At 36.3% G+C, this 14,845-nt stretch overlaps 2 protein-coding genes and 1 pseudogene across 2 annotated transcripts; 1 reads left to right on the forward strand and 2 right to left on the reverse strand.

Moving 5' to 3' along the window:
- Positions 1 to 594: 594 nt before the first annotated feature.
- LOC137939417 (GDSL esterase/lipase At3g14820-like) lies at positions 595 to 3,412 on the forward strand (annotated as a pseudogene).
- A 414-nt stretch (positions 3,413 to 3,826) lies between these two features.
- Positions 3,827 to 9,004, reverse strand: LOC137939264 (chloroplast protein FOR GROWTH AND FERTILITY 2-like). The gene is made up of 2 exons (XM_068784498.1): positions 8,679 to 9,004; positions 3,827 to 5,052 (listed from the first exon to the last, which is right to left on the reverse strand). The coding sequence occupies exons 1-2, from the start codon at positions 8,976 to 8,978 to the stop codon at positions 4,222 to 4,224; spliced, it is 1,131 nt and encodes a 376-aa protein (XP_068640599.1). The 5' UTR covers positions 8,979 to 9,004; the 3' UTR covers positions 3,827 to 4,221.
- Positions 9,005 to 10,061: 1,057 nt separating this feature from the next.
- LOC137939171 (F-box protein At4g35930) lies at positions 10,062 to 13,356 on the reverse strand. The gene is made up of 6 exons (XM_068784386.1): positions 13,208 to 13,356; positions 13,017 to 13,091; positions 11,143 to 11,636; positions 10,929 to 11,003; positions 10,745 to 10,854; positions 10,062 to 10,665 (listed from the first exon to the last, which is right to left on the reverse strand). Exons 3-6 carry the CDS (start codon positions 11,518 to 11,520, stop codon positions 10,404 to 10,406), a joined length of 825 nt encoding a protein of 274 aa, XP_068640487.1. The 5' UTR covers positions 11,521 to 11,636; positions 13,017 to 13,091; positions 13,208 to 13,356; the 3' UTR covers positions 10,062 to 10,403.
- Positions 13,357 to 14,845: the final 1,489 nt, after the last annotated feature.

The following is a 14,845-nucleotide window of genomic DNA, read 5'->3' on the forward strand; positions in this document are numbered from 1 at the left end:
GAGGAAGCCATGGTTGGAGCGTCTCTGCTCTGATACCAATTGTCATAATTGATTTTTTATTTTTATACCAATTGTCATGCCATTGGATTGAGCTAAAGCTCGTAGTCCCTCAAAGTGCGACCTAACTTACTTTGGGTGAAAGTAAGCTAGTCAACCTCTCTTTTAAGAAAAACTAAGCCAAAATGAAGAGAAATAACCTTTCACAAAAATTGGAAACTCTAAGCACAATTTTAAATATGTTTACAATTGATTTACAAGGCCCTATTAATAGGCCAAAGAGGGATAAACCCCCTTATCCCTTATTCAAACTCTAATTGATGAAAAATTGCTACCTAAGCAAGGCAAATCTAAAATTTATTCAAATACAAATAAGGCATTATCCCACATGTTGTGCAAACACTTCAAATTAAAGAGATGAGAAATCAAACCAAAGGAGATCAATGGCATTAAGTTGGCCGGTTGGTTACTGCTTCTCAACTTTATATGGAAAAATAGCAAAGGAAAGTGTCCTGTAATGGAAATATAAATACGAACTGAAGCCCTCTCCTGCTGCCTTTATCTTCAATTTGTTTGGAAAAGAAAAGCACCGACACCATGCCCAAACTCCCATTGCATCTTCTTCTTCTCCTTCTTCTTCAAGTTGTCTATGTTCACGGCCTGAAATCTAACCAGACAACAGTACCAGCACTTCTTGTTTTCGGGGATTCTCTAGTGGACCACGGAAATAATAACGTCTTACCAACCATCGCTAGGAGTAACTTCCCTCCCTACGGCCGGGATTTTTCCGGCCAAAAACCCATCGGAGGGTTCAGCAATGGGAAACCCTCCTCTGATTGTCTAGGTAGGCAGCCACCGATGAAATGCTTCTTATTATGCTCAACTACATGCATATACAAGCAGGAAACTCTCATCTAATTGGTCTTTCTTCACAGCATCATCACTCAGTTTTAAGGAGCTTCTTCCAGCTTACCTCGACCCACAACTAAAACCTCAAGACCTCCTCACAAGTGTAAGCTTTGCTTTAGCTGGAACGGGGTACAATGAATGCACAACCAACCTCTAGGTAAATTTTCTAAATGCTTTTTCACTCATTTCTCATCATTTGTTTCCTAAGGTTTGATGAATCCCTAAAGTATTAATTTTTGGGTTGTTGCTAACAGTTTGTTCTATCAGTGAGGAATCAGTTGAAGCTCTTTAAAGAGTACATGGGGAGGCTGAAGGCATTGGCAAGAGAGGATAAAGGGAAGAGCATCGTTTCTAGGAATCTCTACATTGTTTGTACAGGCACCAACGATATGCTATTCAAATATTTTGAGAACCCTATGAATCTCAAAAGTTACGATGTCAATACGTACATTGGTTTCCTTGTTGATACAGTCTCTAATATATTACAAGTAAGAGCTTCATATTAAGGTACCTTTTGTCTAATCACCTATTTAAATAGCCATTTACAACTGCACATACGATTATTAGCATAATTTGTGAGTAATATCTATATTTTGCTCAATACTTAATAAAATTCATATCTTTTGACGATCCTAAGCATGGCCAAAAAGAATGTTGGAAGATGGGCCCAAGCCCACACAGCCAAAGAAGGCCCACATGTCCAAGAGAGGTGGCATCATAGTAAATAAGAAGACTTCTCAATCAATTAGGATCTCTAATTATATCAATCATGATTAGCTAAATTACATTAATCTAGGAAGATTATTAAATCTTCTACCTCATGTGATGACTCATGATGCCACCTCATGTGATTGCCCAAATTCCAATAGAGAGGACTCAGTGATAAGGGATAAGTATAATCCCTTCAGTTATTGGATAAGATCTCGTTGGATATATCCTATGTTGTATCTATCCTATCATGTAAAAATTTTCTCTATTCTAAATTTTATAAATACCACCCTTACTCAATTGTAAATGTATGGTTTAGTTCAACATCTAACATGGTATCAGAGCATATCGATTCCTCTGCATCTATCGTCCTCCCAAAAAAAAAAAATTTCGCTTCCGCTGCCTCTTCACCCATAATTCACTCTCTACGACAGCCTCCCAAACTGAACCACCCAGATGATGCGTTCTCTCCGATTCTATCTGCCTTAGCCACTATCAATGTTGTTGCTCTTCCTAGTCGCTACCAATGCCGCTGTTCTTCCTTTCATTTTGCTTCCAAGAACCCTTGAAACAAATCTCCTTACATAGTTAGTGCCAAGTTCACAGTTTCAGTTGCTACAAGACAAGATTGGCCTCTCTACCAAATGGCCTATCTTGAGGGGGCATGATAAGGGATAATTATAATCCCTTCAGTTATTGGATAAGATCCCACTAGATTTATCCTATGTTGTATTTATCTTATCATGTGAAACTTATTTTTTCTATTCTAAATTTTATAAATATCACTCTTAGTCAATTGTAAATATAAATATGTAGTTCAATTCAACATCTAGCACCCAATTTCCACGTGAATGAGTAATGTTCCTTCAAATGAATACGTATCAGGACCAGTTAGGAAGTTTAAGAAGGGAGGCAAATCGTACTAGGGAGGGGGACCCGGGGAGGATATATTAAAGGAAGAAGAGCAAAACACATATTTTCAATTTTTTTTGGAAATCTCTTACTTGTCCTACTTGCCTCTTTAAAGCAGCAACTACCCTGCCCTACCAATACCATGCACCTCACTTCTTAAAATCAGACACTCTTTAATCCATGAAGTTCTCTGGACCCATTTCAATACCTACAACTGTGGAGCCTGTGACAAAAATAATTGACACAAGCAAGCCTTTTAAACAAGGGTGAGTTCTGCTCACAAGGAAATGTAAATTCATCATGGTAATTAATTTCTCTACCACAGTGCAGTACCACTGATCACAGAATTCTTAACTCTTCGAGGAACTGAACCATCTGGGTGCTCGGAATATCGCCGTTGCCGGGCTTCCGCCATTGGGGTGCCTGCCCTCGCAAAGAAATCTCGCCGGGGGGATCCTCAGAAAATGCGTAAACATTTACAATGAAGCAGCATTGCTCTACAACTCGAAGCTTACGGAAGAACTGCACAGATTGGAATCCAAGCTCCCAGGTTCAACCATCGGTTACGTTGATCTCTATGGTTCCGTTTATAATATGATTGCGAACCCCACTGCTTATGGTAATCTCATCTTTTTTCCCGAGGAAGTTGCTGCTTTGATTGTTCTCACTTTGATGTGAAATGACAAATGAAAATATATTATTGAATTCCTGTGCAGGATTCGAGGAGGTGAGTAAAGGATGCTGCGGGATTCTGTGCAACAGATTAAGCCAAGAAACGTGAGAGGATGATTCCAAGTACGTGTTCTGGGATAGTTATCATCCCGCGGAGAAGGCATTCCAGATTCTTGTCAAGAATCTGTTTCAGACACTGGATCCCTTACTATGAGTTGATTGACGCGGGATTTATCATCCTTTCTCAATATTATATTCGGTTGGCATTGATTTAAAAATGACTATTTGCATAACAATGAATCTCTACAAATTCTGGTACTCGAAAATATTACTGGCTGGTTTCAATTGCAATGTCCAAAAGAATTGAGTACTGGATTTCCATGCCTGTCGGAAGCTGGGATATTCCTTCTGCATTAGTTGAAAAACTTGATTTGGATTTCAATGAAGATTGTTGAATTCATTAACTGAACAACCTAACATCGTCTTTGGTTGCCAGCAGAAAAAATGCAAGGAAGCAAACAGTAGTAACTCTAGCACTGACCTTTTCTCTGCACATTCCACAAAATATGGAAAATAATCGATGAAATATCCGAGACCATAACAAAAAAAACTTATAGAGAGATGGACAAAGAGAAAGGATGGGCTAATCACTTTCAGTTGATATCATCTCTTATGCATTCATAGCTGCACCGAAACTAAAACAAATGGACCACACAGCCAATGCTTAAAAGAATTGAATAAATTGAATTCAGCAGGCACAAGTTACAAGGATAGAAGCAATATTGATAAGAATTAAGTTTACATAAAGCTTGATGTATCAGAACCAGGAGCACTAAAACAATCTTCCGAAGAACAATCTTGTAATCTACCACCTTCTGTCAGTGGATGGAACTATAATGTGCTCTGCTTAATCTTGTAATCTACCCATCAAGCAGTTTGAAATACATTAATGATTCCTGCCGGCATTGCTGCTGGCATGCCTTCCTCAAAAGGAGAAACTGAAACCGGTAAAGAATGATTGGGTCAATACAGACTAAAACCAAAGAACTGGCTAATGAGAATGGCCATTCCAAGAGCAATTGCCACAAGTGAAGAAGCCCAAGTCAGTTTCTCTGTTATTCTAGGAACCCTATCTTTCAGAGCTTGACTACATGAACCTATGAACACAGTATAACTTCCCATAGCAACCACGGTTCCTACCAAAAACATACACAAAAAAGCAGCCCCTGCTAACCGCGACGGAAGTGCTAGAGCTGGCAATACCATCATCAGCGCATCAGGCTGGAGGCCATGAATAATTCCTGTAGCGAAAGTAGCAAAACCTATCTTCTTTTTAGGGGTTTCAAGAGGTTCAACCATACTCACTTCATAGTCTCCACTCTCCAGGGCAATGCATGGTGCAGGAACCTCCGAGGCCTCCCTAATTCCCATAGCACCGATCACCAGTAAAGTCAATCCAACAACTCGAGTACCCCATGTACGAATGACCTCAATGTGTAATCTATCTTTCAGAAGAAGAAACAATAGACCAAATATAACTTGGCCTGCATCATGACCACAGCCCCACAGAGCCCCAACTACTGCACTTTCTAAGCGTGAACGGCCAATAGATAATGGTGCCAAAGCAGCAAGATGATCGGGCCCTGATAGTGTGTGTAAGCAGCCTGCAAAGAAACCAGTCCAAGCACTGCTTAGTAACTCGGTTCTAAGAAGCTTTCCTCCAACTATGGCAGCTGTAGAACCTCCAGTTTTTGCAGCAGTTTGTACGGAGGCATACGCTTGAGGTACTAGAAATGGCTGAATTAAGACAGCAATTAAGGTTGACAGCAAAACAATAACACCCGAAGGAAGAACCTGAAAATACAACAATCTATCAATTTTTACAAAAGGTAGGGAAATTCGGCTTGATGAACAATGTGAGGACATCTGTACTTGATTTGTAAAGGATCCAGGAGAAAAACATGATAACTGGTCCACCAAAAGGATTAATAAGCATCATTCATTATCTTTACAAATTAAAAAGTAAAAAATATAATAAAGATAATTTCCAAGAAAATTCAAGAAATGGTAATAGATCTTTAACAGCATTATGAAGATTTTTTTAAGCATATTATGAAAGTTTCTTAGGACTCGGAAGAGAACCAAATAGGTTAAATGTGCTTGCTAATCCCAAAGATTGATGTAATAAAGCCTGTTCCCAGAAACAGAAAATTAAGGCATAGGATCACACGTCTGCTCATATCAAAATAACCATAAATTTTTTATTTGTAGAGGAGACAAAAACCCAAAACCAATATTGGAACATTTTTATAAAAAATTAATGTAAATGGAGACGCTGTTAGCTTCCTACCAGAATAGTCCACAGATAGTGGGGATGCTTGGTAATGGGGATATTCAAAATTAAAGTACTGGTGTGACCCAAACTATTAAAACCTCCATTGAAAATTCAAGTTAAATGCTATCTGCCCCCTTCTAGGCATCTGTTGATGTGAGTATTCCAGCCTCCAACTGGGAAGCCACTCACATCTGCTCAGCTTAGGTGTTAATTTAGGCTCTTAACTTCAAATGTTACAGTACCAAAAGGTATGACTAGAGGAAAAAATCTTTCAGAAATTAGAGGACACAATAAGTATAAGCCTTCCGGAAATATTGCAAACATTGAAATAGCAGCCTAATTAATTTTTCTTAATTACCTCAAGCAACTTTTACCTTCAGTGACTGGCAAGAAATCCCTCCATACATACCACAGAACCCATTTCAAATATATATATATATATAAATATAACATTGTCGATATAAATTGAATATAGAGAAAATCAAGAAAATCTCAAATTGATCAAACCATCAAACCTCAATAATTAAGTGAAGTACTTGTGTTGGATTGGCACTACATAGATAAGAAATGAAGTGTAAACGGGGGAATAAGTTAAGGAAGAAGTAGAAAACAATATTGAATTTTTTTAATAGAGATACAGATACAAGAAATGGGATTGCCCCACGTGTTTGTTAGTGGAGTACATCCAATAACAAAAAGTACCCTATTGACGGTAATCCTGGATTACATATATATATATATATATATATATATATATATATATATATATACATATACATATACAGATATATATACATATATACATACATACCACAAGGGATCATAGTTAATTTTTTAGAAAAGGTTACTTTTGAATCCATATGGATGGAAACAACTTATAATGTACAAAAGGAGCTCAGCCTGTATCCTATTGGAAGCAGACCAGGCCCAAGGACAACCAAGGTAATGATTCTGTAGTTCCCATAGTAGATTGAATAACTTTGCAGCCCCAAAAAATAAACAAGCTTTTCATTGACTAGGCAAAACAGGGTTTAAGTGGTGGAAGTATTAGCCATTTAATTGCATAAATGTATATGAAGATTTAGCTATGTTATAATAAAACAAACAGCTAGACCTTTATTATAACCATATAGATTCAGAGTAGGGTATATTAAATAGGTGCTATGCAGTACCCCTTCAAACATACAAGTATAATATCCATTTCATCTCCCGCAGTAAAATTTGCCCAATAATATTAAAAGCAGAATCACTTACCCAACTTCTCATGATCACAATAAATGCACCAAGCATTTGAGTATCAATCTTCTCAAAGTACACCAATAACTTTGTTTCTTTTTTTTTTTTTCTGTGAACTTACATATGAACCTTCTTATTCAAAAAAATTCAACCATATTAATCTGAAATACGATGACTTTAGTCCATGGATGTTCTTAATCAGAATGTCAAGTTCACAAAAAAAAAAAAAAAAATGTCAATTTCAGAAAAGAAACTTAATGAGAATGTATATCACAAGCATTTTAATTTATTAAAAAATATGCATATCACAAGTGAACGCAAATTAAATGCAACGTAATAGAATAGGACAACCACTTGCCTCCCAAAGTGTACACCTCAACAAGTTCATCTTTCTTAAACAGTAACTTCTAATGCACTATCACATCTTTTATTGCCGAAAAAAGTGTGAGCATTCCTACATACAAAATTTGGTGATCAAAAGGCAGAAAGGTACAAAGACCAGGTCAAATTAAAAAACCTCATCACACTAGAAGCTTATCAGACTCCCACTTGACCATAAGCTTCATGTTCCAATCCGTTCCTTTTTTCAAATGCCAATTGTCTTTTCTTAATAGATCCCACCAGCCAGCACAAAATAAAAACTCAAGTCATACTATGAATGGTACACCCAAAGCATTGTCCTCATCTTCTTCCAAGGCATATCCAAAAGCATCACAAACTCAAATGGATATCAAATAAATGCACCTCACTGGAAAATCTGATCATGGCTAAGCTTAGAGAGCCCTTTCTAGATTTCTTTTGCAGAGCCGAAAGCAGTGCAAGTGGGACTCAGAGATAATGTTCAATTTTGTTTTTGACAAAACTTGCAGTTGCACTGTAACCAAAAGATGCACACAGCCATTTCTGCCCACTATCAAATACATCTAGAGAAGAATAGTAGAAACTAAGAAGAGGTTCAAAAGTCAAATACACTAAAAGAAATGATGAAAGATCAAACCTCACAACCAAAGTAGTAAAACTACCACAACTAATATTGCTTCTTTTGATTTTGCACATATATTAGTATTACTTGAAGCAGATACATAGAGGATCTTGCAACACGAACATAACTTCACAAACCCTTCTCACATTAGAACTTTTTTACTGCAGCATCTAGATCAAATTCAGCGGGCACTCCCAAGAAAGAGTAAGAGGAACGAACATTCTGCCATAATTTTAACCACTTTGTCGTTCAATAAAACTCACTGTCAATCAACCCAGACATATCTATAATAGTGACGTCCATTTTACTAGTATTAGGTAAAAATAAGAAAAAGTGTATGGAAACTAGAAACTAGAAAATGCTTATGCAGAAATGTCCAATCTCATACATTGAGGATAGAAAATATATCTCCATCAAATCAAATTCAGATAAACCAAGAGTTAAAGTGGGAATCTGGTAAAGATTTAACGCAAATTCCTCCATCAGGAGTTCCATCCAAAGCAAAATTGAATCACTTTTCCACATTTAGTCGTATCTATACATAAGGAATTATGATAAACATCAATAGAAGTAAGTTTCATAGCAAAACCAATTACAATTTGGTTCCAAAAACAATGTAAGGAAAAGATGATGAAGAAGAAGAATACAAAATAAAAATTTTGGGATGATATAACAATTTTTTTTATCGTTCGACCAAAATTAACAAAGAAGATTAGGATTTTAAAAGAAAATCAAGTGAAAGATTTTCCATTTACCACCACTAGTCATCAGAGAAGAGTCGAAGGGGAAATGTTTCAGAAGATAAATGAATTGAGCTCCAAAGGCAAGAAAAAAAAAAAAAAAAACAAATGCAACAAACGTAAGGGTACTCGTCCAAATTCTATAATAATAAAAAAAAAAAGAACTCCACATCTTTGCGTACCATACCTTTTGTAGCAAGGACTTCGGAATCTCTCCATGAAATTTGGTAAAAGGGTGCGCTTGCGGCAAGTTGTCAACTTCAGCCTTGGTACAGTCAGACTCCCTATTAGAAAACCTAACGGGAAACCCAGTAAATGAGACCGAAGAAGAAGAAGAAGGCAGGTCTTCCTGCCTGCAGAGAAAAAATCCCACCGGCTTCAAATTTGGCCGGAGCCGCGGGGAGAAAGCAGAATTTAGATTGAATCGCGAGCGGACCAGAAGGGGAGTCTTCGAAGGGAGAGGGGTCGAGTAGACAAGCCTCTCCATGGCCGAAGGCTTTTGGCTCGACAAAGGCGGAGTGGAATCCCAGTAGACAGGAAAGGGGGAGAGTGGGATTAGGATAAAGAGCGGCTCAGCAGATTCCGGTAACGGGAGTTGGTTGGTTTGGCTCCGGCCCACATTGCCAGCGGATTGAAGAGTTCGCCAATTATATGATCTCAACCGGTTATCTCGACTTCGCTTAATTAATCTAATGTGGGTCCGCTCATCAGCTCCATAGGACAGATCATAATGGCCCCATCTCGGGTAAGAGGAATCTCATACGGCTCATAAATTACAAGAAACTCTATAGACATTTTCTTTAATTATTTTTTACTATTTTGATATTATAAAAGTAAGTATGTGTTTAATTATTTTTTACTTTTTTATTATTAATCCTATTTTAATTCAACTTTCTAATTATTTATTAATTTATCACTAATTAAAATTTACCTTTTACTTTATTAATAAAAAAATTAAGTAAAAGTAATATAAGTTAAATCTATCATACTATTTAATTAATAAAAATTATATATACACTTTACATTACAATTTCCATTGTGCGTATTAACACAAAAAAAAGGATATTAATATGTAAAATAGTAAATATGGGAGCCCTAAATTTAGGTTTGTAGTTTCACTCCATAGGTCAGAAACAAGGCGGAAAAAAAAACCCTTTCAGGGACAAGTTTTCCCAAATCCAACTCGTATATAAAACAGATATAAAATATGACATGAACAGGTTACAAAAACGACGGTGATAGGATGAGTTTGGGTTTGATGAATTGGGATTTTTCAAATTTTTCAATGTTCGGATTTTGAGGTTGAGGATCAGATTTAGGTTCAAGTTTTGGTAACCCAACCCCAACCCAATCCAGTGGCTGCAATCTAGAATGAAACAAATCTGCAACAGCAGAAACATTGAAGGTACAACAACAAGAAATAAACAGCAAAAACATTACATGAACGGGCACTTGAGCAACAAAGACTAGACACGAAAAGCAAAAATACTATTATCACCTTCAATAATGATGGGGGCATCGCCTATCCAATCTTGTAAAAAAATATGAAAGAAAAGCATGAAAATAAACAATCTTCTGGCAAACAAAGGATAGCAATGAGGGATTATGATTACAAATAACTACCGGGAAATAAATCTTACCCATAACAAAACTGGTTGGACTGTACTTTGTGGGTAGACATATTTGAGAGTTCAATGACAATATAAAGAAAACTATACAAGAGAACAACTCAAACCAATTAAAGGCTCATAACCAACCATATAACACTTCCATTCTTTAACTCTTCAAGTCTTTACTTCTTATAAGATGCTACACTATAGCAAACTAGCAAACTAGCAAACTCTATATGCTATTGCTATGACTGGACATGCTATTTACATATACAGGAGCCAAGAGGAGAAGAGAAGACCAACTAACGAAGTTTATTCTGTGCAACTGCCTGGCATAACTCGTCCTCATAGAAAAGGGCCCTATTAGATGCCAGAGACTTGAATGGGCCCTTTGGCAAGCCTGGTGGCATCATACACCTCATCGGAAATGTTGATTCCTGAAAAAGGACAGCTGCAATCTGGCGCACCTCTGTGCAGTTCAGTCTTGAAGGAGGACGTGGCCCATGTCGGGGAGCTTTTGGAGTAGGAGGTCTTGGGCCCCAGTTAACTTTACCATCTCCTTTACTGCAATTATTTCATGGTTGGACAAAATTAGCCGACATTCATCTAATTCAGAGACCCCATTCATTTTAACAAAATCTACCTAACAAATGGCCAATGTTCAGTTGGAAGAGGTGTCTTTGTACTCAACATCTCCTGCCGTGATCGATCTGGAGTTGTGAAGTTGAAATGATATTGTCTAGCAAGTTGTACCTGAGCAAAATTCTAAAAATCAGTATCCACTAATAAAATCTAAACCTGTAATAAACAAAGAAAAATGAACTTACTGCCTTTCTAATCCTTTGAGAAACATGAAAAACAGCTCGAAGCTGGTCATGGTGCAAGTGACATAATACTTTAACCTTCAAAAAACACAATATGTTAAAAAAGAAGCCACCTACATCTTTATGCCGCAATTATTCATCCCAAAAAAATGAACATTATTCATAAAAATGAAAACAACAAAAGCAGTAGCAATGATGAGAAGGGTAAGAATATTACTAGTAAATCCATAGGAAGGGATTCAAGCCTTGATTCAGACTCAAAATCTGTAGTACGGGGAGTTTTTGGTGTCCCTGGCAACTTCTGTGGTTTAATCCCACTCAGTCCTAATAAAGGACAGAAATTAGGCCTCTCTGGAGACAACATTGGAGGATTGTGAGCAACAACCTTGGACGGAAGTAAATCGTCTTCAACCTTCTCTGAGTCGAGCACTAGAACCCTTTTCTTGCCTATATCAGTACAACTTCTCGTAGTAACCCGGCTGTAGCGGAGTTGAGCAAGAGCCCCAGGCCTTACATACCTATTTTTCGAGCCTCGTGGCCTGCCCTTCTTTTTGAAGGTAAAAGATTCCTCATCTTTTGGGGATGTTTTACCCATTATACCAATATTATTTGCAGGTTGAATAATTTTCCTTTCCTACCCAGGTGATAATGTACACCTTTTTCATATAACTTCAGTTTTATAAGACAAAGAACATATCAAATTCTTCAGACCTGGCACAGCATTTCCATGTTAGGTTAATTGACCATAACAAATAAAATAACATTAATAATAATACCAAGAAGTATAAAATAAAGAAAGAAATAACAAAAAAAAGGATTCTCATAACATCATCAAATGTTATTAAAACCATAACATGGTAATTCCTTGTTTGACTGGTCAATATTTACAATGCATACAAATTTAGGCAGCAATTTATGACAAACAGATCTATCCACCTAAAAAGATAATTCAGTCAGCTTCTCATCATGGCTTACATATATTAATTTGGCCCATGGTTTCCATGGACATACCCCAGTTTTCACAAGCCAGCACTTTTTTTCTTGAAAAGCCTGCACTCATTTTGAAAACCAGAAGGAGACCCTCATCTACAACTTTATATGCCCTGCTAGAATGTACAAATTTAAGCAAGCAGAGGCCCAAGCACTCTGGAAAGCCATCAAAAGAAGCAATTTCATCCACAAATACTTTTTATTGTAAAAGGTGATTCTCTTAAACAAAGGCCAACAGATATATTCAAGACCATCCGTGAATATGGATCATGCCCCTTCCCCCACTCAGTGACAAAACAATCAAACATGTGCCTAGAAGGAAGAAGATAAAAGAAGAGATCAAGTCATTTACCTACACTTAGCTAAACAATATTTTTTTTCAACAGAAAGCCCGACCTGAAAGACAGGTACTAAATGTTTGCCTATGCTCAGAAATGCATTATGTAAGCTCCATTTTAAGTAACCGCAATTTCAGATACTGCCATTATATTTTTCTCGCATTGCCAGATCGTATGCAGATTGGCGGATTAGGACTTATGGCCCTTGGGAGAAGCAACAAAAGAGGATCTTCCTAATATGGTAACATTTTCCTTCAGCGCATAGAAAAAGTAGATACCGAGGGCTAGAGAATGATCGAAGTTTATAATCTCAATCCAAGTTTACAACAGAAAAATTATTACTAGATAATAACAATGAACATTTCTTCAGTTGTTCATTTTTTTCCTACATTTGCTTTTACGTTATCAACGAACAACAAAACAAGATCTATCGCAACTGAAACTAAGCAGATGGAGACGGCATTTGCAGAAACCAATCGTGAAAACAACTCGTGCAATAAAATTGAAAGAAAAGTTGAGCAAAACGAAGATTTCAAAGATAAAAGACTCCCGTTTCCCCCCCAAATCCCAGGCCAAATGAAACAGCAATTTTCAAACGAAAATTAACAAGTAGAAGCAGCGGAAAACATTTGCAAACGCTACACTAAAATACAAATCCGAACCAGCAAATCACTTAACTCGAGAGAAATGCGAGAACGAATCAATCAAACAAAAAAGAGAGAAACTCGTCGGAGAACCAAGAAATTAGAAAAAGTGTACGCACCTCGAATCATCACCAACCTCAGATACCATGACTACCTCCAATCATCTTCCCGTCCTCGACCTATATTCCTCAAACCTACAAAACAAACCAAACATCAAAACATAAACTCGACAAAGTACATCTCCAGAGGTAATCATAAACGCCAGATCAACGTAGCAAAAGGCAAGGAGACAAAAGTAGAACCAAAATACCTTTTCGAAGAGAAGCTGGGTAAAACCCTCACCAAAACCCCCTTGACAGGGAGAGAGACAGACGAAGAGAGAGAAACTAAAACAAAGCCCAAAAAGATAACAGGTCCCTCCTCGTTGGCCTTTTTGAATTTCTCTCTCCCGATTGCCCGCCAAATTTTTCAATCTACAGTTGCCTATGAAAAATCCAAACCCTAAGAATCAAATCCAACGAGGCTGCGTCGAGGCGTGAGCTGTCTTCCACGTGTAATACTCTTATTGGTTGGTTGCTCGTAGTGGCTAACAGCCTATAATCAGCTGATGTCATCGTATCCCATCGGACGGTCCCTAGCCCATCTGCATTTCGAAGTAAAATTACTTTAAAAGCCCGCTTTAAATCGAAGGAAAATGTCATAAATTTAGAGTACCTAAAGTACCCCCTTCTAGAAAAATCCATTTCTTTGAAGGGGCGTGGGCAAGGGAGTAAATAAGGAGCGTAGCTGGTCCGTGAGTCGTCCGCTCCGCCTTAAATTTCCTCTCGCTCTCTTTCTCTCTCTCCGCCGAACCGCCGGGTCGTCCGCTTTCTGAGCTGTTCCCGCGCGCCTCCTTCGCGGTTCTTCACAGACGGTGCTCGCATCTCGCTCGTCTCATTCAGACGGGCCTCTGGTTGTTCTTGCTAACTAATATATTTAAATAATTTCATTTTATAGTTTTAATAATTAAGATATATTTAAGCATAACTATTATAATACTGTCAAAATACCATGATAATACTAAAAATAGAATTAAAATTGTTGTATTAGATTAAGTTAAACAAATTACATTTTATTTTAATTGACTTCTTGACAATAAGTTTAAATACAAATTAATTTTAATAATTATATAATTATAACTTAATTTAAAAAATATATTATTAACACAAAATTTAAAAATCATTACACAATTATTAAATTAGTATTTAGTGTCGAGAGGTTGGCCAATACAACCTAAAAGACTATTGACATGTTAGACCTGGCTCTGATACCATGTCAAGAGACCGACTAATACAACCTAAAAGACTAGTCGTTTAAGAGCGGAAAACCAACCTAATCAAGAGAGGTGGACCGGAACCACCTCTGACATTTAGCATATACTAAATCTTTCTAATAAATAAGTTTTTTTATATTTTAAATATTAATTTTACTTAAATTATTTAAATTTTAGTAGTATATAATAATTTACATAAAGCTAACAAATATATATATAAATATTAATTTTAAATCAATTTAATATGATAATTGAATTATATTTATACTATAAAAAAATAAAAAAAATTATATTATAAATATTTATATTATATAATTAATACGAGTGCTTAAATTATAATTATTAAATATTTTTATTATTGAACTATATTTAGATTAAATTATAAACTTTACGTTCAAGTAACTATTATTTGTATGGTGTGTTACTAAATATCTTATAAATAATAAATAACTTATTCTTATTGAACATGCAAAAATGAATTACTATTTAAATTGTTTAAAGAAAAGTATATAAGTGTCTAAATCATTATGTGATTAGTTATACCGATCGTGTGAGTAAGTTTTTATTCAAAATTTATAATATTACATATATATATATATATATATATATATTATTTTAAAATGTATTTAAATGTTA

Source organism: Aristolochia californica, unplaced genomic scaffold, assembly GCF_029961685.1.
Source record: "Aristolochia californica isolate CCGP_79_NKW_82.1479 unplaced genomic scaffold, dmAriCali1.0.hap1 SCAF_8, whole genome shotgun sequence".
Classification (NCBI taxonomy): domain Eukaryota; kingdom Viridiplantae; phylum Streptophyta; class Magnoliopsida; order Piperales; family Aristolochiaceae; genus Aristolochia; species Aristolochia californica.